General features: G+C 32.8%; 2 protein-coding genes across 5 annotated transcripts in view; one reads left to right on the plus strand and one right to left on the minus strand.

The window, feature by feature from the left end:
* LOC114338438 (uncharacterized) overlaps nucleotides 1-3184 on the plus strand; it is a 127144-nt gene extending 123960 nt beyond the window's left edge. For both annotated transcript variants that reach the window (XM_050645574.1, XM_050645575.1), the window contains one exon: nucleotides 2836-3184. The gene's annotated coding sequence lies outside the window, so the exon portion shown is untranslated. The remainder of the gene's footprint in view (nucleotides 1-2835) is intronic.
* The window catches only part of LOC114343993 (alpha-tocopherol transfer protein-like), a 391725-nt gene that overhangs the window by 294295 nt on the left and 70248 nt on the right, over nucleotides 1-27182 (minus strand). For all 3 annotated transcript variants that reach the window (XR_007696809.1, XR_007696808.1, XM_050645579.1), the window contains exon 2: nucleotides 25751-25942. Coding sequence is in view for 1 of the 3 variants with exons in the window: in XM_050645579.1 (XP_050501536.1) it covers nucleotides 25751-25942 (192 nt within the window). In the remaining 2 variants the exon portion in view is untranslated. The remainder of the gene's footprint in view (nucleotides 1-25750; nucleotides 25943-27182) is intronic.

Raw genomic sequence — 27182 nt, forward strand, 5'->3', positions numbered from 1 at the left:
TTGAAAACTAGTTCTGTTTGTTCTGTGATTTAGCCCTGTATAGGGATTTTAACAAATATACCTTTTATAAAGGATTTCATGGATTTTCAAACGTTTTTCTCCAAAAATCAGGTTTGTAATTGATTAATGATTGTGTATGAGGTCTTTGAGACACTTTAAGTGTTAAAATTTTTGAAATTACATTTGATTTTTAATAAACGACATGGAGTCATATCCGGATAACCAATTCTAATAATTAAAACAATAAATTATACCCTATTCCACGAATATACGACTGTGTTGGGTTATTTTTACAACGAATATTTTATTGTGCAAAATATCAAGAACGAAAATAAATTTCAAATTACATTGCTGTTTATTGGAATAATTATTAGAGCCATTTACTTTCGTACTTCTTATGTTGATGGAAACAGTTGTTAATGGTTAACGGATGGTTAAACAGTCGTATGTTGGTGGAATGAACCATACAAAGTACTATTGGTAATAATGTCGCAGTAGTGGGCAACATTAACTATCTTCACTAAAGAGCAGCAGTTTTGAGCGGAGGTGGTCCGATGATATCCAAAATACGCACCAACAATAACATACTGTCAACGTTTTTGTTTCGGCTGATGTTGTAAATCAAGTAAACCAGGGGACTCTTCTTCTAGCAGAAATATTTTTGGTTCCTTATAAAATATGCCAAAGGAATATATTCTCAATAGAGAAAGCCAGCGTAAATAATTACATGTCGAATTCATTCGAGCATATTTCGCATACGAAATTAGAGGAAATTTGCTCGAAATCCAGTTTCTTGTATTTTCGAATGCTTCCTGTACGAATTTTTTCCGATACGACGACGACTCGATTGAGTCTAAAGTATAAACTAAGCCATTCAAATTTCGATACTCGTATACGAATACGTTAGATAAGATTTCAGCTGATAATTTTTAATCGTTGTTGTATACAATATTTTTACAATGGACTTACGTTAACATTGGATTATTGGATGCGTCTCAATAAATTCGATCAGCTCCTTTTGTTCGGCCGATACTGAACCACCATATTTCATGCCCTCTTTGCTCCTTTCAGCTAATTTACAAGAAACGAATTGTTTTAGATGACAAAATCACTAAAAATATGTTAAATAAAATTGTCAGTTATTTTTTTTAATATTTGAGTTTTGGTTGATCGAATTTGCAGTGTCGCCAATACAAATTCTTCTCGTATACATATAACATTTCGAAGGACACTCAAAAATATATATTTACATTCGTATACGATATTTTTCATTCGAGTTAACTCGTATACGAAAAAAATCGATTGAAATCGAAAATACTACCCCAAATCCTGATCCTCACATGCATGAATGGGGTATGACCTGCCTTCTACATTTTTTTATGATATTTTACAATCAGCATTATCATCATAGTTATTAACATCTTAACAGATATGTTGTGGTTAATCACTGAGCTTCAGCAGCTCGGATAGTGTAATAATGACATTTCTTCACTGGTTCCGGTCGTTTGTTACATATACAGCCTCAGAGTACTGTTTTTTGAGAAATTTTTTCGTCTGCCCATCGCTGTAGAAATCCGCCACATTGACTTTGACTCTAAGGCCTTCCTTGGACCATCAATCAGTTTGTAATCGCTTTGATGGAGGTGGCCAAAAACTTTAAAATTCTAGAGTGAACAGTACTCAGTAGACGTTAATTGGGTTTAATATTATCTAGAACTTCTACATGAGCCATGCAAATCCATGAGATTCGAAGCAGTCGTCTCCATCTTCACATTTCAAAAGCTTATTTTCGTTGTTTATGTGATACTTTGCCTGTCCATGTCTCACATGCATAGTAAAATGTGGAAAAGACCAGAGTTGAAACGTCTCTTCTTGTTTGCCATAGTAATGTAACAATCATCACGGCATACCCCATATACTTCAGTCATACCCTATGTAGCTGCTCTTGCTAGTTGTATGGGTATTCGAATTTCGTGTTTACAACTACCTGTAGTGTTAGCTAGAGTTCCAAGATATATATAGAGAGGAGACCACCTCACACCGCGCAATAGTTCGGATTTAAATAATGGTTTCTCGTCAATATCTTCCATAGTCTCTTCCATCTTACATTATCAAAGGCCTTCATAATATAATCAACAAAATGTATTAAATATCGGCATCTAATATTCTCTGGTTCTTTCTATGATGTTTTCTACATTAAGGATTTGTTCTGTAGTACCTTTCTCACAATTCCAGCCTGCTCTGGTGCTGTTTGCCAACTTATAAAATTTTCTAGACGACGTTGCAGGATGTAGAGGATCACCTTACTGGCGTCCAATATTAGAACTCTAATAGAGTTATTACAATAGTAGAATTAATCGATACTGTCAATGAACACTTAAAGAAGATGCTTGAGTATTCTTCTCCCTTTCAACTGACAAGGTGTACAATTCAGTGTTATACGACAAAACTGAACAAACCTAAATGGCAAACCTTAAGTCTTTGGAACGGAACAAAAGAAGGAACTTCATGTTGAAAATAAAAATCTGGCCTTTATAAGTTTACATCTTTTATTTATATCGGTGAATATTGGTACTCTTTGTTAGCCTGATTATCTTCCCTTATTATTTTGTGATATACAGTCGAACCCGCTTATTAGAATACCTGTTATAGGAATATCTGGGTTATAGGAATACTTTTGCTTAGCACGAAGGCTATTCCAATAAGCGGATTCGACTGTATATTCAACCATATAGGTCGACCTTTTGATATTCAGCGCCTCTTTGCTCTCATCTAAAAACTGTAATATCTCTAACTGTAAAACCTCTCATCTAACAAAAGTATTTTTTATTTCAGCTGGCACATTATTAATGATTATTAATTAGATGAAGAAGTATTTTTCATGATTATAAAATGTAGAGGAGAGTTAGAAGTTTTAAGTCAAGATTAGAGTTTGAAGTCATGGTTTGCTTTTGAATGAAGTCTCTGGTACTATCAGTGTAGACTGCAGTAATAGTTTTGTTTATTTACACTTGTGTCTTTTGATATCGTTGCTACCGTCAAATTTTAAAATATTTTAGGTTTTGTTGATATTTGTAAAAATAAGTTCTAAAAAAATTTAAAAAAATAAAAAATATAAAAATAAGGTTTACTTACGAGTCCGACAAACCTTGTAACACTTTTTAAATAAAATGGATCATACTTTCTTTTGATTTTTATTTACATATAAAAAAAACTTAAAAACAAGAAAAGCATTGAAATAATTATGATGTAGAGACTACCTTGGGCTTCAAATATCATAGCCAAACATAGCCGTTTGATTATCTCTTCTTCTTCTTTATCTTTTGAAAAAAAAAATTAATTGAAGTAGGCGGCGAACAATAGAATTTTTGGCTAATTTCACCAATTACATTTTAGAACATAGCATGTGAACGAATCGAAGTGAAATTAATTACTTTTTTCGTTGTTGCCATCGACTAAGAACAAAATTGTATTGTCTTGAAGTATCAACTATTTTTTTATTAATTTTGGCCATTTATTTCGCAATTTATACGTTAGAAGCCATTCATAATACCACGTATTACTTTCTTTCTCAAGTCGATAAATAAATAAGTAGATTATTTTGCATATAGTGATGCGCTAATAACCGGCAAAATAGCGGAAAAGGCGGAAAACATACTTAATACGTTGTCAAATAAGAAGAGATGAAATTAGTAGGTACAGGTGGAAAATTATCAATAGAAACGTATAAATTTACATTATTCTGATAGTTTCACAACTTTAGACGTATCGGAGTCAAACTGTCAAACGTATCGGAGTCAAAAAACATGAGAATATTATAAAATTCTCCTGTCACAGTGGCAGTTGCCAAACTCCTCCGATACGTCAAAAGGTAGGAAACTATCAAAATCATGTAGATGTATAGGTTTCTATTGATATGTTCCCACCTCTACAACTTTCATCTCTTCTTATTTCAAAACCAATTATGTTTTCCATCTTTTGCGTTATTTTGCCGGTTATTAGCGCGCTCATCACTGTATAATATTAAGTCTATGTTACATAATTGACACTTCTAACGTGCAATCAAAGAATAATAAATTATCATTATATTCATGGTTTAGGTCTAGTCCTGTATAATAGTGATTATTATATATGTGTAAGGAGGTCAGCTAAGCAAAATTTCTCTTTTATGATTAATGAGGTAGACGCTCACCGATGCACTTGACGAAAGAAGCCGACGATAAATACTGATTTCGTGATTTCTCATGCTGTTAGAGTTATATAACAGAGGTAGACGATATTTATGACGTGACCAGAATTCCAATGAATTTATACAGTGCGCTGGAATAAGTGTTACCCCCACTTATTAACTTATTTATTTTTAGCATAAAAGCAAAACGCTCGGACAGGTCGATTTTTAAAATAATCATAGTATATTATAGCATCAATGTTTCGAACTTTACGCGATCCTCTTCAGGTGACAGGCACAACTTTGATTTTTTAAATAGGAAAGTAGATCATGTGACACCTCATTTAATAGATTTTGAAATACTGATTACAAAAATGTATAATACTTTAATCATTTTTAAGAGCGTAGGCGCAAAATTTCGTTCGAATTATTTTTAAACGCATTTAATTTTTTCGAACCCGAGAAAACTAATAAGTATTTTTGAAAAATTTAAACTCAGAATAATCGCAGTAAATAATCAGTTATCTATTTTTGAACTGTATTAATAAATTAATAATCAGTTTTATTCACCTTACGGATAAAAGTGAAACGTCTGAGTAGTCGACACGAGTTGAACTTTTTGCGCTGGACGGGTGATTAAGAACGATAAACAATAATTATTATCAACAAAAACAATAGGTCTGTTATTCAGGTTTCGGTAAAACTGTACAGAATTATAAAGGCTGAATTTATTTGTTGTATTGATATTGATGGTATTTATTTTTACAAGCGGTAGAAGTCGAAACTGGTTATGATCGAGAATTGGTAAGATTTAACTGTTGGGGTGGGTGCGGCACTTGTCGCGATCCTTAACCATTACAAATATTTATATTTATAAATACTTTAATTATTTGAACAAGAAGAAAGATGGCGGACGGTAATGATAGAATTAATGAAGAAGGTGAAAGAAAAAGCAAAGAGGAGCTAGACATATTTAGTAGGAGTAGAAAAGTGAACCGAATACCAGACAGGTCAAAACCATCAACGAATGAAACCAGCAGACAGAACGAAATGATGGAACTAATGAAACAATTAGCAATCGATAATAAAGAGAAAAACAATTACCTGGAAGAGATAAAAATACAATGGGTAATATGATTGAGGAACTGAAAGAAATTAGGAAAGAGAATAGTGAATACAAATTGCAAATGAAAGAAATAATAAGAGAAAATGAAAATCTAAAGAAAGAAATGGCTACGATAAAACAAAAAATAGATAAAATAGAAATAACCTTGGAAGCATGTCAAAAAGAAAAGAAGAAAAATAACCTAATAATGAGAGGCTTACCAATAGACACAATAGAAGCAGAGCAACTAGAGAACTTCATAAAAACAAAAATGGGAGTAAAATCAGAAATAAATAGGGTACAAAAAATAAATGAAACAATGTGTGTTATCGAATGTAAAAAATTCGAAGATAAAATAAAAATACTGAAAGCCAAGGGTAAACTTATGAACTATAAGCAACATATAGTATATATAGAAGGTGACCTAACATTAAAAGAGATAGAAATACAAAGAAACCTTAGGAAGATAGCAGCAGATAAAAAGAATAATGGGAAAAGGGCAAAAATTGGATATGGTTTCTTAGTTATTGAAGGCTTTAAGTGGAAATGGAATAAAAAGACAAGCCGGATAGAAAAAGTAACATGTTCAAAACAGAACCAACTTGTTCAAAAAACTAGCTGAAGAAAACACAATCACGGACCGAGAAACAAAACAGGCACAGAACAGGGACCTGAGCAGATTTAAAGATAATAACACAAATGGAAGGAAAAACAACTTAAAGTACAACTTAAACAAAGAAATGTTGTTCTGAAGCTATTTTCTTGTGGCATTTTTACAATTTTAACTATTTAGAATGGGAAATAAGCCACAATATTATTAAATATTGTGAAACGTTAATAAAAATCATTTTTTAATAATATTGTGGCTTATTTCCCATTCTAAATAGTTAAAATTAAACAAAGAAAAGAACAAAACATTTCTGAAAATGGCATCATGGAATGTAAGAGGTATGAATGGGAAGGAAATAGAGTTGGGGGAAGAAATTAGAGATAAGAACATTGAAATAGTAGCTATAACAGACACAAAGAAAAAAGCAAGAGGTTCAATAATATTAGAAAACCGAATGTTATTAATATACACTGGAGTGGAAGAAACGAAGAGAGCTCAGGCAGGAGCAGCGTGCATGATAAAGAAGGACAGTATTAACAAAGTAAAAAATTGGGTATATTACAACGAACGTATACTAAGAGTAGACAGATATGGATACAGAGGAAACCAATACAAACCTAATCATATGCTATGGACCAGACAAAGACGCAACAAAAAACGAAAAGAATGAGTTCTGGGACAAATTACAAGAAGTGATAAATGATTGTATAGAGAACATTGTGATCACAGGAGACATGAACAGTAGAGTGGGGAAAGAAGCACAAAAATGGAACAATGTCATTGGATCTTATGGGGAGGAAATATTAAACAAAAATGGAAAATTACTACTTGAATTTTCTCTAGACAATAACCTGGTGATTATGAACACACACTTCCAACATAAAAGGATACACAAGATCACAAGAGAAGTCAAATCAAGAGACGAACAATCAATTATACATTATACTATAGTGCAAAAAACAGAGAAGAACTAGATAAGAGACGTAAGGGTGAAAAGGAGTTATGAAATTGGTAGTGACCACTATCTACTAGAAACCACATTCAAAAGCAAAACAAAAGAAATAAAAAGAACATAATATACACAGAAGTGCTGGAGAAAGAGATGTACAATTAACATGAAATAACGGAAACAATAGAAGAAGAATGGGGAAAATTTAAAAATGCGATTATAAAAACAGCTAAATCAATATGTGGAACTACAAGAAATAACAACAGATGGAAACGAACATATTGGTGGAAGGATGAAGTGAAAAGAGAAATAAAAGAAAAGAAGAAATTATGGAAAGAATACATAAAACACAACACATAACAATAATAGGAAAATTATAAGAGACAAAGAACAAAAGTTAAAGAGATAATTAAGAAAGAGAAAAAGAAAAGTTGGGAAAAATTCGGAGAAAAAATGGAAGAAAAAGCAAAGAAAATGTAAAATTATTTTATAGAACACTGAAAAACCTAAGAAGCAACAAAGAAACGAAACTTAATCAAATAATGAACAAGGAATGAACAATAATAAACGACGATAAGACAATAATGGAAAGATGGAGGGAACATTTCCAGCTGATACTGAATGGAAATCAAGCGAATACAATGGAGAAGGAAAGCCACATCAAGAGAGTATCCATGAGAAACAAGGAAAATCCTGAAACTATAGAAAAAGAAGAACTGGAAGAAGCAATAAGAAAGATAAAGATTGGAAAAGCACCAGGAAACGATGAAATAGCACCAGAAAGAATTAAATATATAGGAGTAAAAGCAAAAGAAAAATTGTTCTACATAATATAACCTCATATGGAAGAGAAAAGTAATACCCAGAGAATGGACAAATGCAGTAATTATACCTATATACAAGAAAGGAAACATAAGAGATTGTAAGAACTATAGAGGTATAGCACTACTATGTGTAGTAGCAAAAGTATACGAAACCATAATAGAAAGGAAAATCAGAAAAGAAATAGAACACAAATTAGAGGACGTACAAAGTGGATTCAAGAAAGCACACAACACACAAGACCATATATTCACCCTGAAACAAGTAATAGAAAAAGCCTTAAAGAAAAATAGAGAAATATATCTGAGCTTTATAGACATGGAAAAAGCATTCGACTCAGTCAAAAGAAAAGATATATGGGAAAGCCTAAAGAAGAAACAAGTAAGTGAAGAACTGATAGAAGCAACAAAAAGTATATACATGAAAACAACAAATATAGTAAGAAGGTTAAATATACAGTCAGAACCATTTGAAACAACTCAAGGAGTTAGACAAGAGGGAAGTCTCAGCCCAGTGCTATTCATAAATGTAATAGATGAGATAGTGAAAGAATGTAAAAAAAATTCAAGAAAGACTGCATCGGTTGGAACAGAATGCAAATGATAAACGCTGAGATGTGTATATTTGTAGACGACATAGTATTAATTGCGAAAACAGCAGAAAAACTTAAATACACCTTAGAGAAATGGAACCTAAAAGCAAGCAAATACAACTTAAACGTAAAAAAAGAGAAGACTCAGATAATGAAAATATCAAGGAAACAAGGGACGGAAGATCAAATAGGAGTAATGATAGATCAACAAAAAATAATACAGAAAAATTCATACAAATACTTAGTTAGGAACAGTAATCAACAACAAAGGAGACATCGACGACGATCTTAACAACAGAATGGAAAACACAGGAAAACTATTCCAAGCACTAAATAGAGGATTCCTGAATAACAAAGAAATATCAACAAAGACCAAGATGGCAATATACAAAACAATGTATAGACCTACGGTGATATATGGAGCAGAAAATTGGATATTAAACAAAAGACAGCAGAGCAGAATTCAGGCAGCAGAGATGAAATACCTCAGAAGAACGATCGGAGTAAAAAGAACTGATAGAATCAGAAATGAAGAAATAAGCGAAAGACTCAAAATCAAACAGATACTCGACTCAATCAAGGAGAAAAAATTGGCATGGTTCGGACATCTAACCCGGATGGACAATAATAGACAAGTAAAAAGAGTGTGGAACGCCAAACCAAAAGGGAAGAACAGAAGAGGAAGACCCATTAAAGAAAGGAACAGTGACATTTCGCAGATACTGCAGAGTAAGGGTAAGACTTGACAGGAAGCAACGCAGGGCATCCAATAGGAAGGAATGGAGAGAGTTCGTTAAGAGCTAGGATACCTCAGAAGATTGTAAAATATTGTAATTAATGAATTGTATTATAAACGGCCCAACACCGAAAGGTACAAATGGGTCTACTGATTCAGTAGTAAGCAGAAACGCAGAATGAAATATTACAGTGTTATTGAGGGTCTAATATCCCTGAGAACTTCTATAATGATTATTTTAATAAGTCACGGAGGTGAAAAAAAGAGAAAATTTAGTCTGATTTTCAATTTCAAATATATCATTCAAAAGAAACTTTTTGTTTATTTTAAGAGACTTTCAGCTCTCGGTAATAATGTAATCTTTCATTCTGCGTTCAAATTTTTCAAAAATATTTATTAGTTTTCTCAGGATTCGAAAAAAAATGCGTTTAAAATAATTCTAACGAAATTTTGCGCCTACGCCCTTAAAAAGGATTAAGGTATTATACATTTTTGTAATCAGTATTTCAAAAGCTTTTAAATGAGCTGTCACATGATGTACTTTCGCATTTAAAAAAAATCAAAGTTGGTAAGGTTGCGCCTGTCACCTTTTGCTTGTGTGCTAAAAATAAACAAGTTAATAAGGGGGTTAACACTTATTCCAGCGCACTGTATTTATTATATTTAGATAACGCTCAAATTTAATATTAGACAAATATTAGATAAAAGTTTCAAAATGAAATCAAAAATTAAAACTAATAATGGATACATTAGAATAAATATTTCTAAAATAATGACTTTCAAATACCTGGGAATTAATCTATAAGCCGACAACAATATCGAAGATGAGATAAAATACCAGATAATTAAAGCCGGTAGAACGGCCGGATGCCTAGACGACACAATTTGGAAAATCAAACACCTAAGAGTGGATACAACAGCACGAATATATAAGTCAGTTATTAGGCCAGTTATGACTTACACGGCTAAAACAAGACCAGATACCAGCAAAACACAAAGACATCTGGAGCCCAACGAAATGGTGATTTTAAGAAGGATTGCTGGAAAAGGACTACAGGATAGGGTAACAAGTGAAGAAATCATGCGCATATGTGGGATAGACAATATAAATACAAATACCTAGGTAAAGAACAGAAAAGAAGAATGGAATCAACACATAAGCAGAATGTTTGAATCAAGGATAGTAAGAATAGTAAGGGACAAGTCACCGTTAGGCAGAAGTATAGGACGCCCAAGGAAAAGATATAATGACAATTTAGGGACAGAAGGAAAGACACCGTTGGAGAAAAGCAGGCAGTACTGCCTATATAAAAGAAAAAAAGAAGAAGAAGAATATTTCTGCATATGAAATATATGGACCCGCAAATCGAAAGAGTAAAGAAGACTTTATTCCTTGGAATATTAATGATATAAAATATTAAATACATTGTCAAAATAGAAGTTAGAATTGAAAAAACGTGTTCTACTTTGTCTTCTTCTTCTTCTTCTTGTAATAGGACTATGTCCTGTTTCTTCTGTTAGAATCTTTGCTGCTATCCGGAGCTCCAACTCTCGTACCATCGTTTTTTGGGTCTTCCTATGGGTCGCTTGGTGTTGGGCTTCTGTGTTTTCGCCCAATGCGCCATACGTTCAGGGTCCATCCGATCTACGTGGTCTCTCCACATGCGTCGTCGCGCTCTTGTCCATCTCACTACGTCTTGAACGCCTAGCTCTCTCAATGTGTCTTCGTTTCGTATTCTGTCTCTGAGTGTGATACCTCTTATGGATCTTAGGGTTTTCATCTCTGTTGTTCTCATTATTTGTTTGGTCTTTGTTGTCTCGGCCCTTGTCTCAGCTGCGTATGTCAGTACGGGTCTAACACATGTCTTATAAATGCGGACTTTGCTTTCGGTGCTCATATAAATATTCCGCCAGATTATATCCCTCAGTTCTACTTTGTAAAAATGCAAAAGGTTTCTAACGAGAGACATAAAATAAGCTTGACCTGAAAGCGTTTATTATAATTAATGTGTTTCATTGTACAAACATATAATTAACTAAAATGTTGACTTAAAGATATGCAACCAAAATTAAATTGATAACTACTGAAATGCTGAATTTAAGTACTTAAAGATCATTAAGACACAGTGGCGCATCTAGACATTTACCTTGGGAAGAGAAATTACCCCCTATTAATGAATGATTTCCTATTAATGAAGGATTTCATTATAGGCAACACAACATATATCGCTTGCATAAATTAATTAAACGCTCTGTGATTGACAGTGACCTGTGGTGTAGGCAACCAAACATATACCTATTTATATTCCCACTAAAAAATTTAAAATCAAGTAGCCGCTGTTAGTACTATCTGTCATTGTATGTCATTATTTACTTTATTGTTTAAAATTCTGTGTATTTGAAAAATCAAAAGATGGATATTGACGAAGAGTTTAATTTAACTCCACCAGAAGTGGCAGAAACTGCAAATGAAATATCTTTAAGTTTACTGCCTGAAAAAAGCAGAGTGTTGTACGAAAAAACATACGCTGAATTTATTGCATGGTGCGACGAGAGAAAAATAATACGATAGTCAGAATCTGTATTGTTGACATATTTTTCAAACATTGCCGAGAAATGACTAATAGCAAGTTTGTGGCCCAAATATTCGATGCTAAAATCAACCTTAAGTTTAAAATCAGACATTAATATATCTAAATATAATAAGTTAATTAAGTTAATTATGTTTATCACGAAAAAAAAAACAGGTTATGTACTAACGACGTGTTTCTAATGATAAAGGAAAACTAGTAAATTAAGTTTATATATTTTTAATACTCTTATTTCATAACATCTCATTTTGTAGGTTGCATTGATTTTCTGAGTGGCTGGTGCGTTAAGAAAGGACGAACTATTGAAATTAAAAACAAATAACGTTCAAGACTTGGGGTCAAAGTTTCTTGTGACAATAAAAGCATCAAAAACACACAAATAGAATATTTGCCATAGTAGATAACGAAGCAAATACCATTCTCAATACGATCAAAAACTATATTTCTTTAAGACTGGCACACACACCACATAAATATATATTTTTTATAAAAATAACAAATGTTCCACACCGCCAGTTGGCATAAATACGTTTTCCAAAATTCCTTCCGTTATTGCTAAATTCTTGAAATTAGAGCACCCGCATCTCTACACTGGGCATTGTTTTAGATGTTCCTCTGCTTCAATACTGTGTGACAGTGGTACAGACTTTTCAGCTATTAAAAGACTAGGTGGCTGGAAATCGACTGCGGTAGCTGAAGGTTATATAGATAACTATATGCAGAATAAACTTGAGACGGCTGAAAAACTCTTGGGACAAAATACCACTAAACCTTGTCAAAGTATTTCCTTCAGCACCACCGCTTCTTCTTCTATCACAGAATTTACAGAGGTCCAAGAAGACTTAAATATAAATTTGTCAAAATGCTATACAGCAGATAATCATTTATCAATACCTTCCTTTAATTTCAGTAATTGTACTATTTCGAATATTAATGTTTACAATAATAAAACTACCACTAAGGAAAATTAAACTTTGAATAAAGTTAATGAAAGCTGAAAAAATTGTTGTTTATCGTTAAGTAAATAAAAATTTAAAATAAGATATCATTATTTCTGAAAAGTACGGTCGACGGAAAAGTTTTGTAACGAACTCGTGAATTAAAATGGCGATTAACGCCTTAAAATATCTCAATTGTTAATCGCCCTTATTAATACACTTGTTGGTTAAATAACGATTATGAGAGTGTATTCCAAAAAATCGTGTTTCAATTTACAATAATAAATGATTTTGAGATTATCTATATTTACATGAAAAATAAACTGACTTAATTAATGTTCAATAAATGAAAGTATTTAACATTACTTTTTTATTTACAAATCGCTAAAATTTTCTTACATATTTTTTGTAAAATTATACCGTTTTTAATGCTTTAATGCATAATTTTGCAATAAAATAACAAGTAAATAAAAACGTTATAGCTACCTCAGCGTTTTCTGGTAGTGAATTAAGGTCACTGACTGCATTTTACATTAAATAATAGAAGGGCATGAAATGCATTCTTTAATTAACATATTTCATACTTACATAAAAATAAATATACATAGGTACTGATTGTCCTATTTTTTCCTTCGTTAATCAGTAAATATTAAAAACAATTTAAAACGGAATTTGAAAAACGTTGGACATTGGCGATGCTTATTAAGAAACTTTTACTTCGTTATAATTGGCAAGTATAGAAAAGGATAAAATAACTAAAGTAATGACGTGAAGTCAAAACGATCCCAATAATACGCCAGTCAATGGGAGCAAGCATAGGATATTACCTACAAATTCTATCCTACTGCATGGATTTTAATGAAATTTTGGGCCTAGCCTCTACTTATCTCCTAATTCAAAGTCTACCCTATGCTGATGTGTGCTTTTATCTTGGGGCTGGTTCGCACCCCTTCTTAGGGGTGGAAAGTTTTTTGGTTAAAATTACCACGGAATTCGCTAGAGAACCTAATTCGAAGCAAAAACTGTTCTATAATTTTTTTTGAAAACCATACTTTTTGAGATATTCGTGGTTGAAAATTGGCCATTTTCATTGAAACCTTTCATTGAGACCTTTTCGAACGGATTCTTACGAACACCTTAAAAGCTATGCATCTAACTAAAAAAACTGTATCAAACATTTTTGTAGGTTTAAAAAAAAACAAAGAGACACGTGCCTTCATAAATCTTCTAGTTTTCATACAAAACGAGATATGGTGGGTGAAAATAGTTTGTTTTTTGGTACATTTTCAAATTGGTGTATTCAACTTGAAATAACAGAGAAAAGGTCGACTTGTAACATCCTGATCATAACAAGACCAGGGCATTAAGCAACACCACACTGTTGGGAGAAACGATGGGAGGAATTCCTCGAACATCCCTTAGGATATTCAAAAGAAAAACGTCCACCGTTCCATCCATCAGAATGGTGCCCTGCCCGACTGCTCAGCCCTGGGTTCGTTCCCTGTTCATTCTTCCTTCACACCCATCCCAGAAAAGGTACAGGAAATAAAAAGTCTACCTAATCATTTTTAAATACGCTATTTATTGAAATATAAAAAAAAACTTAACAAAAATCATTTTTATTGTATACTGATAACCAAGTTAATTTTCTAAGCCCGTGACCGAGACCCCGCTGGTAATCGGTACAAAAGTTATAAAGGTAAAAATTTACTCAGCTTTAAGTCCTTCCGTTACAGTTCCTAAAGGAGGTCCCCAATCCCTGTAGAATTTGTCGTCGCCGGTAGTTAAGGGAAGTCTAGGGCTACGTTGTTGGGCTGTCTTGTCTCTGTAGGGCTGTCTTGTTTAATTTATTCTACTGCATCAGGATACGGTTGTAAGCTAATTCGCTCTCCAAGGTAGCGGTAGAAGGTTTTCTTTTCCAGGTGCTTGATTAAAATCTTCTTCCCGAGGTAGGGGCCATTGTTTAACGGCCTACACACAAACACGATAATGTATGCCAATATTGTGCCTGATTTACGTGGCAATGGCAAAAGGGAGCTAGTACAAATTTTTATCGCATTAAATAGCTTCGAAGAGATGTACTAATTGACTTGACGGTAGTAGGGTCGCTTCTAGAAATATATAGTCCGAGGGACAAATCCCAAGCGGAGCTTGGTGTAGCGTTCAATCGGCTGATTGAAACGTTACAGACTTTAGGTGCATAATGCTACTAATACCTTTTGTAGTGGTTGAAATGACCTTTAAAACGAGCTATATTAAAGGTCCATTACATTAAAACTAAGCGAGATATACTGCAAACAAAATTGATAACTAATGTATTTTAAGAAAAAATGTTTTTATATATAAAACATATAAAATAATTTTAACCCCCATCCACCAAAAATGTAAATGCATGCTTTTTCGTCTACAGTACCTTTTATTAAAGTGTTCTTTCGTATGTTCAAAAAGTTAAACGGGTTTGAAATGAATGGTTTTTGAAAAAAAGATCAAATTATAGAGCGCATTTTTAAATTTTCTTTAAAATCTTCCTTTTTCTCCATGTAACTTGAAAATGATAAGAGATACAATAATGAAAAATAAAAAGGAAATTTTTATCTAAAAATCCTACGTTCTTGTGTGGTACCTTTTTTCGTATCTCTTATCTTTTTCGAGTTACATTGAGGAAAAGGAAGCAAAAGCCAAAGCAGAAGCGTATTCAAGCCTATACGATCAACTTGATACCAGAGAAGGCGAAACGAAGATATATAAAATAGCCAAACAGGTAGCAAAGAAAGCAAAAGGTTTTAATCAGATTAGATGTATCCGAGATGAAAATAATAAAATGCTAGGTCACGAAAAGGATGTCAAAAAGAGATGGAGAAGGTACTTTGACAGCTTATTAAATGAAGAATTTGACAGACAGCCTGTAGAGTCAACGGAGACAGTAGCAGCAATGGTCACCAAAATAACAAACGAGGAAGTGGCTCAAGCGCTTCAAAAAATAAAGAAAGGAAAAGCGGCAGGACCATATGATATTCCTGGGGAAGTATGGAGAGCATTGGGAGAGACAGGAACAAGGTGGCTAGCAGGTTTATTTAATAGAATTATGGAAGTTGGACAAATGCCAGACGAATGGAGGAGCACTATACTAGTACCTGTCTACAAAAAAAAGGGAGATATACAACAATGTACAAACTACAGGGCTCTAAAACTGCTTAGCCACACCATGAAAATATGGGAAAGAGTAATTGATAGACGGATACGTGAAGAGACCGAAATATCCGAGAATCAGTTTGGCTTTATGCAGGGCAGATCAACAACAGATGCAATTTTCATTATAAGGCAGTTGATGGAAAAATACAGGATTAAAGACACAAACGCTCAAATGATATTCATTGATCTTGAGAAAGCATATGATAGAGTTCCTCGAGAGATTCTGTGGTGGGCACCCAATAAGAAAGGAGTCCCTGGTGAATATGTAAAGATTGTGAGGGATATGTATGAGGGAGTAACGACTAGTGTTAGGACAGGTGTGGGAGAGACTGATAAATTTCATGTGAAAGTAGGATTGCACCAGGGCTCGGTGCTTAGTCCGTATTTATTCTCATTAGTTTTGGACCAGATAACAGCGAAACTACAAGGTAACATTCCATGGTGCTTAATGTATGCTGATGATGTAGTGTTAGTAGATAGTGAAAGAGACTTAGAACAAAAACTGGAACAGTGGAGACAAGCTCTGGAGGAAAAAGGTTTAAAACTTAGTAGGACAAAAACAGAGTATTTGCAATGTTCATTTAAAGATGGAGTTACTACAAATAACATGGTATCTTTGGATGGTGAACTAATTGTAAAAAGCAATAGTTGTAAGTACCTGGGATCGGTATTACAGAGTAACGGAGAAATAGATGGAGATGCATGCAGTAGAATTAGATCTGGATGGATGAAGTGGAAGGAAGCGAGTGGTGTGCTGTGTGACAGGAAAATTCCAATGAAGTTGAAGGGAAAATTCTATAAAACAGCCATAAGACCGGCTATGATGTACGGAACTGAATGTTGGGCAGTGAAAAAGAAAGAGGAACAACGAATGCATGTGGCGGAAATGAGAATGCTTAGATGGATGAGTGGAGTGACAAAAAAGGATAAAATTAAAAATGAGTATATTAGGGGAAGTCTAGGTGTGGCACCAATTGATGCCAAAATGAGAGAGCATAGGTTGAGATGGTTTGGTCATGTTCAACGTCGAGACGCTAATCATCCAATATGAAGTATTGCTGAAGTGCAGATTCCTGGAAGGAGTAGGAGAGGAAGACCAAAGAAGACGTGGGGGGAGACGATTAGGCAGGACATGTTGGTAAAGGGGATTAATATTGATATGACTCAAGATATGGAGAATGCAATTAGGGAAACGACCCCGCATAGGGATAAAGCAAAGAGAATGATGATGATTGAGGAAAAGGAAGACTATTAAAAAAATTTTAAAATGCGCTCTATAATTTGACCTTATTTTTTTCAAAAACAATCCATTTTAATCCAGACCAACTTTTTGAACATAGAAATAACATTATAGTAAAAAGTATTGTAGAAGGAAAACGATGTATTTAAATTATGATGGATAAGGGGTTAAATATACTTCTCATTTCTTCTTAAAATACATTAGCCATTAACTTTTTTGCAGAATATCTCGCTTAGTTTGCATGTAATCGACAATTACTATTGCTCATTTTAAAGGTATTTCCAAGCACTACAAAAGTTATTAGTACCATTATACACCTAAAATCGACAGTTTCTCTGTTATTTCAAGTTTAATACACTGATTTGAGCATGCAGCAAAAAAAACAAACTCTTCTTACCTACCATATCCCTCTTTGTATTTTAACTAGAAGATTAGTGCAGACACTGAAGGTTTTCACCTCCGATTTCGTTGAACCTTATCGATTTTTATGAAAATTGGTGAGTAATTAGAGGATACCTCAAGGAACAAAGGTGACATGATGCCAACTTGCGCTTTTACCATGGGGGTGGATGCCACCCCCTTTCTAGGGTGAAAATTATTTTATTAAAAATAATACCATAAATCGATAGAGGGTCAAATTCTAAGCAAAATTTGTTATATTAAGTTATTAATATAAATCAATACTTTTTGAGTTATTAAAGATCAAAAATTTAATTTTTTCGTAAAAAAAAGCATGTTATAAAGCTGTTTTTCACGTATAACTCAAAAACTATTAGCTTTAACAAAAAAGTTATTATTACCAAAATTGACGAGAATAAAAAATTGAATACACTGTTTACTCAAAGTAGGTACTAAACTTATGTTAATTCAAAGTGAGTTATGGGTAATTGAATGTATATTTTTTTCGACGAGTACTCAAATCTAAGTATTCAAGCTTAAATAACGGGAAAAGGATGCATTTTATAAAATATACCTGCTAAACACTTATCGAAGTACTTCAGAATACCTAACAAATGAGCTCCAAAAGAAGTTAATAGCATCAAAATAAGCAAGTTATGATGAAACTAAGAGAACCCTTTCGAATTTTTTAGGAAAAAGTGAAAAATAAAACATACGCCATTTCCACAAAAATAAAAATTTATAGCAATTCTTACAAAAATTTCATTGTATTAGCATAAATAATGATTTTAACAATTTTCACCATTTAGAATACATATTTTTGAAAAAAGGTATAATTTAAAAAATTTGAATTTTTAAAATTATCGTCATTTTCATTTGTGATAATAACTATAAAAATACTCAATATACGTAAAAAATGGTAAATAACCAATTTTTAGTTTTTTGTATATCAAATATTTCACCTTTTTTATCATTTCTGTAGGGTGAAAAATAACCGAGATAGAAACGTTTAAAGCTTAAATTTTGCTGCGAGAAACATGTAAACGTGGCCATATAATCTTTAATTTTTAAAAAAGTAATGGGTGTAAAATATTAAATTCAACACGCGTTTTAATAGCCTTTTTAATTACCTTTCAAACCGTTTTTAGGTGAACATGATATCGTAAAAATTAATGGAGTTCTTAAAAAAAACGATAACATTTTTTGGAAAATTTTTTAAAAGATAAAGTTTGAAAAATTTTTGGAGCATAAATTTTAATGCTATTAACTTGTTCGGGATCGCATTTGATAGATATTTCTAAGTACTTTCACAGATGTTTAATAAGTTTATGTTATAAAATGCATCATTTTCCCGTAATTTAAACTTGAATACTTAGATTTGGGTACTCGCCGAAAAAAATATGCATTCAACTACCTGTAACTCACTTTTAGTTAATACTAGAATGTTTTTTTAGTAAGAAGTTTATTAAATTTTTTATTATCTTCAATTTTGGTAATAATACCTCTTTTGTAAAAACTTATAGTTTTTGAGTTATCTATGAAAAATCGGTTAAATACATGCATTTTTCCTACGAAAAATTAAAAGTTTTGATCTTTAATAACTCAAAAAGTTTTGATTTTTTTTAATAACTTTATATGACAAATTTTGCTTACAATTTGTCCCCCTATCTAATTATGGGGTTATTTTTAATAAAATAATTTTCACCCCGAGAAGCGGTGGCATCCACCCCGCAGGGTAAAAGCGCAAGTTGGCACCATGTGACCTTTGTTTCTTGAGATATCCTCTAACCACTCACCAATTTTCATGCAAATCTATGGAGGTTGAACGAAATCGGAGGTAATAGCTCATATCCACCTTCAGTGACTCCACTAGATTAATGAATGAACGAATCTCTTTGTTTTTTTATAACTTACAGAAATATTTTATATAGTTTTTTGTTAGATGCACAGTTTTTAAGGTATTCGCAAAAATCCGTCCGAAAAGACGTCATTTTTCAATGAAAATGGCCAATTTTCAACCACGAATAACACAAAAAGTATTGAGTTTTCAAAAAATAATCATAGAACAGTTTTTGCTTAAAATTAGGTTTTCTAACCTTTTCCGTGGCTATTTTAACCAAAACATTTTTCACCCGCGAGAAGGGGTGGGAACCACCCTGAAGATAAAAGCGCACATCGGCATAGGGTAGACTTTGTTTCTTGAGCTATTCCCTACTTACTGTGAAAATATCAAGTAAATCGATATAATAGGATGGAATTCGGAGCCAAATACCCTCATTGACTGCCCTATAATACCTACATGGAAAAATAGATCCTGCGTAATATAGACATTTGGATTAACGTACAGATATGAACTGTTCAAAAATAAAGCTATTTAGTAATGTTCCGCAGAAGATGACAAGCTAAAATGGCAGCACCTACTCAGTAACATTCCCTGCTAGGTGATACGATACATGGTATGCTATAAAAGTGAGAGGTCTTGGGGCAACCATTAAAAAAAAATTAATACATCATGAGAATTTTTGTTTTCAGTTATTCATGCCGCGTCGGACAACTTTTCTATTTCGGAGAATTTTCTGGAGAACCTACCCTTAAAAATGTCTCTGACAATATTACCAGTTAATTGTAAATACAGGGTGATTGATTAGTAGGGTAAAGCTCAATAGCTCCGCTATAGTAATAGATAGCAATAAAAGTTAATAACAAAAAATTTAGCCACCGTTGAGCTTCACATTAAAAACTTAGTTAGAATGTTACAGGGTGTTCAATAACACAGTGGCAGACCAAACTTATGTTTTTTTAAATGGAACACCCTATATTTTATTTTAAATTCAAAATCCTGTAAACTTCTCCATCACAAAAATATAAAGGTTTGTATGTTATACAGGGTATTTACAAAGTTATAACCAGTTTTATATGAAAATCGTAACAAGTTCAACTCCCTGTATAAATAAAAATAAGCAAAACAACAATGGTTTATTAATGCCATATTTTTTAACGTATTGTCAAAATTTTCAAGAATGGTCGATATTGCTAATGTTCTTTATATCAAATACAGGGTGAGTCAAAACGCAAGTACATTATTTTCTCAGTAATTTTAAAAGGAACACCCTGTATTTTATATCACTATTGAAAAGTACCATTACCGTACTTTAATTTTTAGATAACATTCCCTATGTCTAAATTTATTAGTTTTCGAGATATTTTCATTTTTCAATGGACCAGTAGCGTGGCCACCCAAATCACCAGAATTTAATAAACTGGACTGATTTTTTTGGGGTTACGTTAATAATGAAGTTTATAAAATACCTCCAACAACCAGGGATGAGATGAAAAATAGAATACAAAGTGTATTTCGATGTGTTAATTTACAAATGCTCCGTAGAGTAAGTAGCTCATTCAATGATCGTTTTTAGGCGTACATAAATGTGTTAGGAGATAATTTTGAACACCTTATGTAATTAAATATTAATAGTATATTAAGTATGGAGAACGGTAAGGGTTTTATACCGATCGAAGACAATTGTTTGGAGGAGGAGCGGAGCGACGACTCCAATTATTGTCTGAGATCGGTTACCCTTAACGTTCGACATGCTTATAACGTTTTTTGCACGATTGATACCATTATAAATTATAAAATTAAACATTTTCGTCATATTGACTAGTTTCATTTATTTTATGAAGATAGATACTTTGGTTGTTAGGTAGTAACTAGGGTGCATAACAACAATGGAGAATTGAGTTTTTATTTAGTTGTCAACAATTTTAGGTACAATTTTGATTATTATAAATTAAAATATGAGCGAAAGTGAATTTGAAGAAATTGAACGGTCTTGGGAAGAAGGGTGTTCCGCAATTATTCCCGAAAAATCCAAAATCCCTTATCAAAATACCTACCAAAGTTTTAAAAAATGGCACGAAGGCAAGAATTTAAGAATCGAAGAAAAGACTCTATTGGCATATTTCGTTCTCAAAGACATATTCAGTTGAAAGCTCCTGGAACCCTCTGGGCAGAATATTCAATGATTAAATCCACCGTTTTTCTTTATGATGGCATTGGTTTTTTAAGTTTTCAACTTTGACCGCGTATTTGAAGAGAAAAAATGTTGGCTGTAGGCCTAAGAAGTTTCAATATTAATAAATAATTCGTTAGTTTTCTTTATTCTTTCAAAACATAAATTAAAATTAAGAAATTTTTTAACTCGACGGTAAGTAAATTACTTACCGTCGAGTTGGAGTACTTACCGTCGAGTTGGATTACTTACCGTCGAGTTGCTAGTAAATGTCACCTACTGACGTAAAATCTGTCACGGTAAACAGTCAAAAATGATCAATCGTGCAAAAAAATATTTTATTAAAAGTAGCTTCTAATTTTTTCAAACATGTTATTTTGCAAAATGTATTACTGATAAATTATGTTTCGTTCTTTATTTGTTACATTGTTACATTTACATACAAAAGTAGTGTTTAATTGTCTTCACAAAATATTGTATTTTATGTTTTTGTGTTTTATTGTAAAATTTATTACTAATTTTCTTTGTTTATTTGTTGCATTTACTTAAAAAGATAGAATGTTGCATGTAGTGGTTGTGTTTTTGTTTGTAAAATGTATTACTAATAAATTATTTTTATTTCTTTATTTGCTACAGTGTTACATTCATTACTGGATTGATAATCAGTAATCTTCAATGGTCAATTCAGTCATGGCTTACTTAAAATTTAGTTAAATTTAAACACCTAAAATAATTTGCTCTGAAAAATGAAAATATCTCGAAAACTAATAAATTGGGGCATAGGGAATGTTATATAAAAACTAAAGTACGTTAACGTTACTTTTCAATAATGATATAAAATACAGGGTGTTCCGTTTAACATTACTGAGAAAATAATGTACTTGCGTTTTGACTCACCCTGTATTTGATATAAAGAAAATTAGCAATATCGACCATTCTTGAAAGTTTTGACAATACGTTAAAAAATATGGCATTAATAAACCATTGCTGTTTTGCTTATTTTTATTTATACAGGGAGTTGAACGTGTTACGATTTTCATATAAAATTGGTTATAACTTTGTAAATACCCTGTATAACATAATAAACCTTTATATTTTTGTGATGGAGAAGTTAACAGAATTTCGAAATTAAAATAAAATATAGGATGTTCCATTTAAAAAAACATATGTTTGGTCTGCCACTGTGTTATCGAACACCCTGTAACATTCTAACTAATTTTGTAATGTGAAGCTCAAAAGTAGCTAAAATTTTTGTTATTAACTTTTATTGCTATCTATTATTATAGCGGAGCTATTGAGCTTTACCCTACTAATCAATCACCGTGTAGATACACTTGCGAGCAAAAAATCGACTCACTCATTTAAATTGTACACGTTAGATGTCTCGAATTTCCTAAACATGTCCGATTTGAGTGATTTTTTTAATATGTTATAGAATTATTATTTAAGAAAATCGATGTTATAATATTGTTGCTAGACAGGTAAATGTCATTTTATACCGGGTGTAACAATCACACTATGTTTTCTCTCTAAAGTTCGGCACACCCTGTGGAATATTCTATGTATATAAAATATTTAAATTAACACTCAATTGTAGCCTCAGGTTTCTTAACATTTTGTTTTTTTTTTATTCATTCGTTTATGTTTGATAATAAAAGAGATATGTATTTTTTTATTACAAATGAGGTATGCTTAGTGTGACCAATTAGCCCGAAAAATCCGGCACATGACCCGAATTACGAAGTTGTGTCCCGGCGTCCCGGACAAGGCTTCCGGGCCATCCGAATTTTCAACGTTTTGGTGTAATTCTATTTTGAAATTTTGAATATCTTATTTTTCTAAGAACTCACATCAAATTTAATTGGTGAAACGAAAAAAGTCGACAATTTCTAGAGTGTAATACAAATACCTATTTTACCACATCCAAAACGCATGCATTTTATATCGTGGTTATACATTTTATACCTGTTATAAATATTCGGTTACAGTTCGCCAGTGTGTGGTCTTGCATTATCGCGCATTAGCAAAAAATGTTTAACAATAGAAGGAGCCGAGAACATGATAGCTAAGTCCTTCACTACAGTTAAGTCCGCGAATCTTTTCCCGTGCGTCATCATTTAAAGCATACGAAATAAGTCGATAAGTCGGAAATTGAAATTTACTAAACACAACAGCAAGTGACAGTAAATGACTTGCTGTTGCGTTTAGTAAATTTCAATTTCCGACTTATCATCGACTTATTTCGTATGCTTTAAACGATGACGCATGGGTAAAGATTCGCGGACTCAACTGTATGTAACATCACTGCTTGAACACGAATATGGCCGGTTTGCGCTCGACCGTTTCGCGCTCTTACCTGGAATCGATCGGTTTGCGCTTTGCAATTTTCATAATACATAGAAATATCTAACTACTATAGTTTCCTTAATCGGCCGATTTGCGCTCTCTTGCAATATAATTTTAATTTCATTTTACAATAATAGTCTGGTGAACCTACCTGACTCAATACCATCCAAGAACGTTATATTTCACACGCGGTACACGACGCCATTTTCTTGGCTTCACTTGGAATTACTAAGACACACGACTGAGACAACTGCACCCCGTGAAAGTTGAGTCAGAAAGAACTTAGAAAGTCCTTCTAAGAAGGGAAAGAGAAAGACCCAACCCTTCGGTCCTAACTTAACTTTCGGGTATTTACGGCTTTTTTTGTGTTTCCACCCGTGAAGGGTTGAGTCAGAAAGAACTTAGAAAGCCCTTCTAAGAAAGTAAGGAGGAAGACCCAACCCTTCGGTCCTAACTTAACTTTCGGGTATTTCCGGCTTTTTTTGTGTTTCCACCTTCCAATTGCTGTGTACATCATCTAGACTATATCCATTTTTTTTATAGTTTTATGATTTTTTAAAACTAATTTTACTAGCCTAACCGTTACCTGATCGTTATGGTAGAATAAAATTAAACGTCGATTACAAGAGAGCGCAAAACGGTCGACATAAGAAAATAATTAGCTATACATCTCCATTATTATTAAGAAAGTGTTAAAGCGCAAACCGGCCGATTTCAGGTAAGAGCGCATACCGGCCGACACCCTTGAACACACTCGTCGCGGGTCAAATTCCTTGTAGCGCGTTCCATTTCCACAAACCAATAAAAATAAATACGGACTAATTGAAATTTTAAATAATAAATCTACTAATTTTCACAACAAACCAGGCACGTTTTGACTTTTAACAATTTGCCACCCATTAAATTATTAATTTCTCACAGCCTACTTTACGCTTGTTGATTAAACTAAGCAGAAAATGAGGATTTATTGATGAAAATCATGGCTAGTTGTTAACGTACCTAACTTTTTATTATCCAACATAAGAAAATTAATCAAAAAAGTACAAAGCCTAAGGCTACAATCGAGTTTTAATTTCAATATTTTATATATGCTAGCTACAATATTCCACAGGGTGTTCCGAACTTTAAGGAAAAAACACAGTATGATTGTTACACCCGGTATAAAATGACGTTCACCTGCCTAGCAACATTATTATTACAGCGATATTGCTAAAGAATAAGGCTATAACATACTAAAAAAATCACTCAAATCGGATAATAGGTTTAGAAAATTCGAGATAGCTAACGTGTATATTTCATCAAGTGAGTCGATTTTTTTGCTCGCAACTGGCTTTTTATCAAACAATCCTGCAAAATCAGATTTGAGGGTATAAATTTTATGACTCTTTATGATGAGTGTGCCTCCCTATGGGGCGCTTTTCTACGACAAATTCTCTTTTCTAGGACAATTTCTTCGATTGTCTTATTAAGTAACCTATTCAATTCAATCTAGGGCACTAAAATTTTTTAAATTCAGCTGTTTATCCAAGATTTTTGCTTTTTATGGACTAGATGTTAAATTTTTTTAATTAGACAAATTGATTTTAAAGAAAGCGATTCCTATTAGTATACTCTTAATTCAGATTTTCATTCCAAGTTTCATTTACATTTAAGTTTTAATGTTTTATTATTTTTGCATCATTTCAAAAATGCGAGTAAATTCATGATTTTATGCAACGAAATGAATGATGTGCTTGTGCATACAATTGTAGCTTTTGATTTATTTATTTTGGTTGAAGCTTTTTTTCCAGTTCTATTTTTTATGGAATGTTTTCCTTTTTAACCTATACAGAACATATACACATTTTTGAATATTTTTGAAGACTAAGTGATTAACCTATATCTGAACTTAAGTTTCTGTTATTCTTGATACTGTGAATGTATAACTTTTAAATCATTCTGCTCTAAATAAATGATTTATTAGTAATACAACTTGCTCTTTAAAAAAATAAACCTTGTTCCTTAAAATATTAATTTTAAATTAAACCACTTCAGAAAATAAAAACTTACCCCAAACTCCTAACCAATTTCACTTTGTCATCCTCAGGATCTCTATTTCCAAATATGGCAGGATGATTAGTCTTGATGGTGAAATAATGTTCTATGCAGCTTTTGGCCCGGTCCACTGAGAAATTACATGAGCTAAGAAAGACGTAAATGTAGTCGTCAGATACTTCGGGTAAATGAGGTTGTGCTGCAACCCTGGAATAAGATTTAAAATAAAAATAAATGACAAAAAAAAATAAATAAATATTAGCTTGTATTAAACTCTTTATTTATTGTAATTTAAGTAAAATTTGTAAATAAAGCGAATCTAAATAGTATTTTGAACACTGCTATTTCTTCGCGTAAAATCCTAATCGAAAAAACGACGTAGATGATTTATATTCTGATCTGTATTTTGATGAGGTGGTTTCTGGATGTTCAGATGATACAGCAGAACATCTAAATGAAAAGAGTTTTTAGTGGCTCAATAAATGTTTATTTACTTTAATACGAATCGAAAATTATTATTTTTGGCCAATTTTCTTAATATCCATTTTCCTGACAATTATTGTTTGTCTCGTATTTTTCTTTTTCTATAATATACATAATATACATAATATACATAATAGTAACCTGTGGGAGTTTTTATTGAATGTGGGATGCTCTCTGAGTATTTGTACCACTGTTATTCAGAGCATCAGAGATACCTACCGTGCAGCAAAAACTGACACTTAGAAGTAAGAATAAAATGCACACCCTAGAGGTAAATAATCTTATATTTAGGATCGTTGCTATATAGTCATTGCTAAATAGTCGACAGAATCCGTTCTCTCGGCAGCAAGTATACAATGCGCGTCATCAACGGCTCTAACATTAGAGCCAAAAACATCCTAAAAACACCTTGCAATAGGCGCGGTTTTAGACTCACCGGGATTCCCAAAAATAAAGTTCCGTTCCCTCCGGCTAAACTTCTTCAATTAGCTAGAAACGAACTTCCCGATGAGTTCCACGAAATTTTAGAAAACATTCCCCTACTATATCGCAGATAACCAAACTGCATCCCAAAAGCTGAATCAAAGAGCCGTTCCACTAGTGACAGCTACCTTCGCTGCTTGGCGGGTATCTAATACAGAGATTAGCACAAAACAGAACATAGCATTTCTTCTCGCTCGCTCCAGCTAGCCCAGCACTTAGCGAAAATCACCGTCTAAACCCACACTTCTCAACAACACGCTTCTCCCTTTGGACACAACCATGTTCCACACACTCCCGCAAAAAAAAAGGGAGTTCCAGTACCCTGAAGAGGCTTAAGCCTAAACGGGGATTAAATAACATGTCTTGATTGATCGTTGCTTGTCAGGGCACATTTGGAGCAGCCGATGAACGTGACAGCATGTGTTGAGGAAGTGGGCCTTTGTCATAGAATTAGCTACAACACATCAACAACAACAAGCAA

This window comes from Diabrotica virgifera, chromosome 3 (assembly GCF_917563875.1).
Source record: "Diabrotica virgifera virgifera chromosome 3, PGI_DIABVI_V3a".
Classification (NCBI taxonomy): Eukaryota; Metazoa; Arthropoda; class Insecta; order Coleoptera; family Chrysomelidae; genus Diabrotica; species Diabrotica virgifera.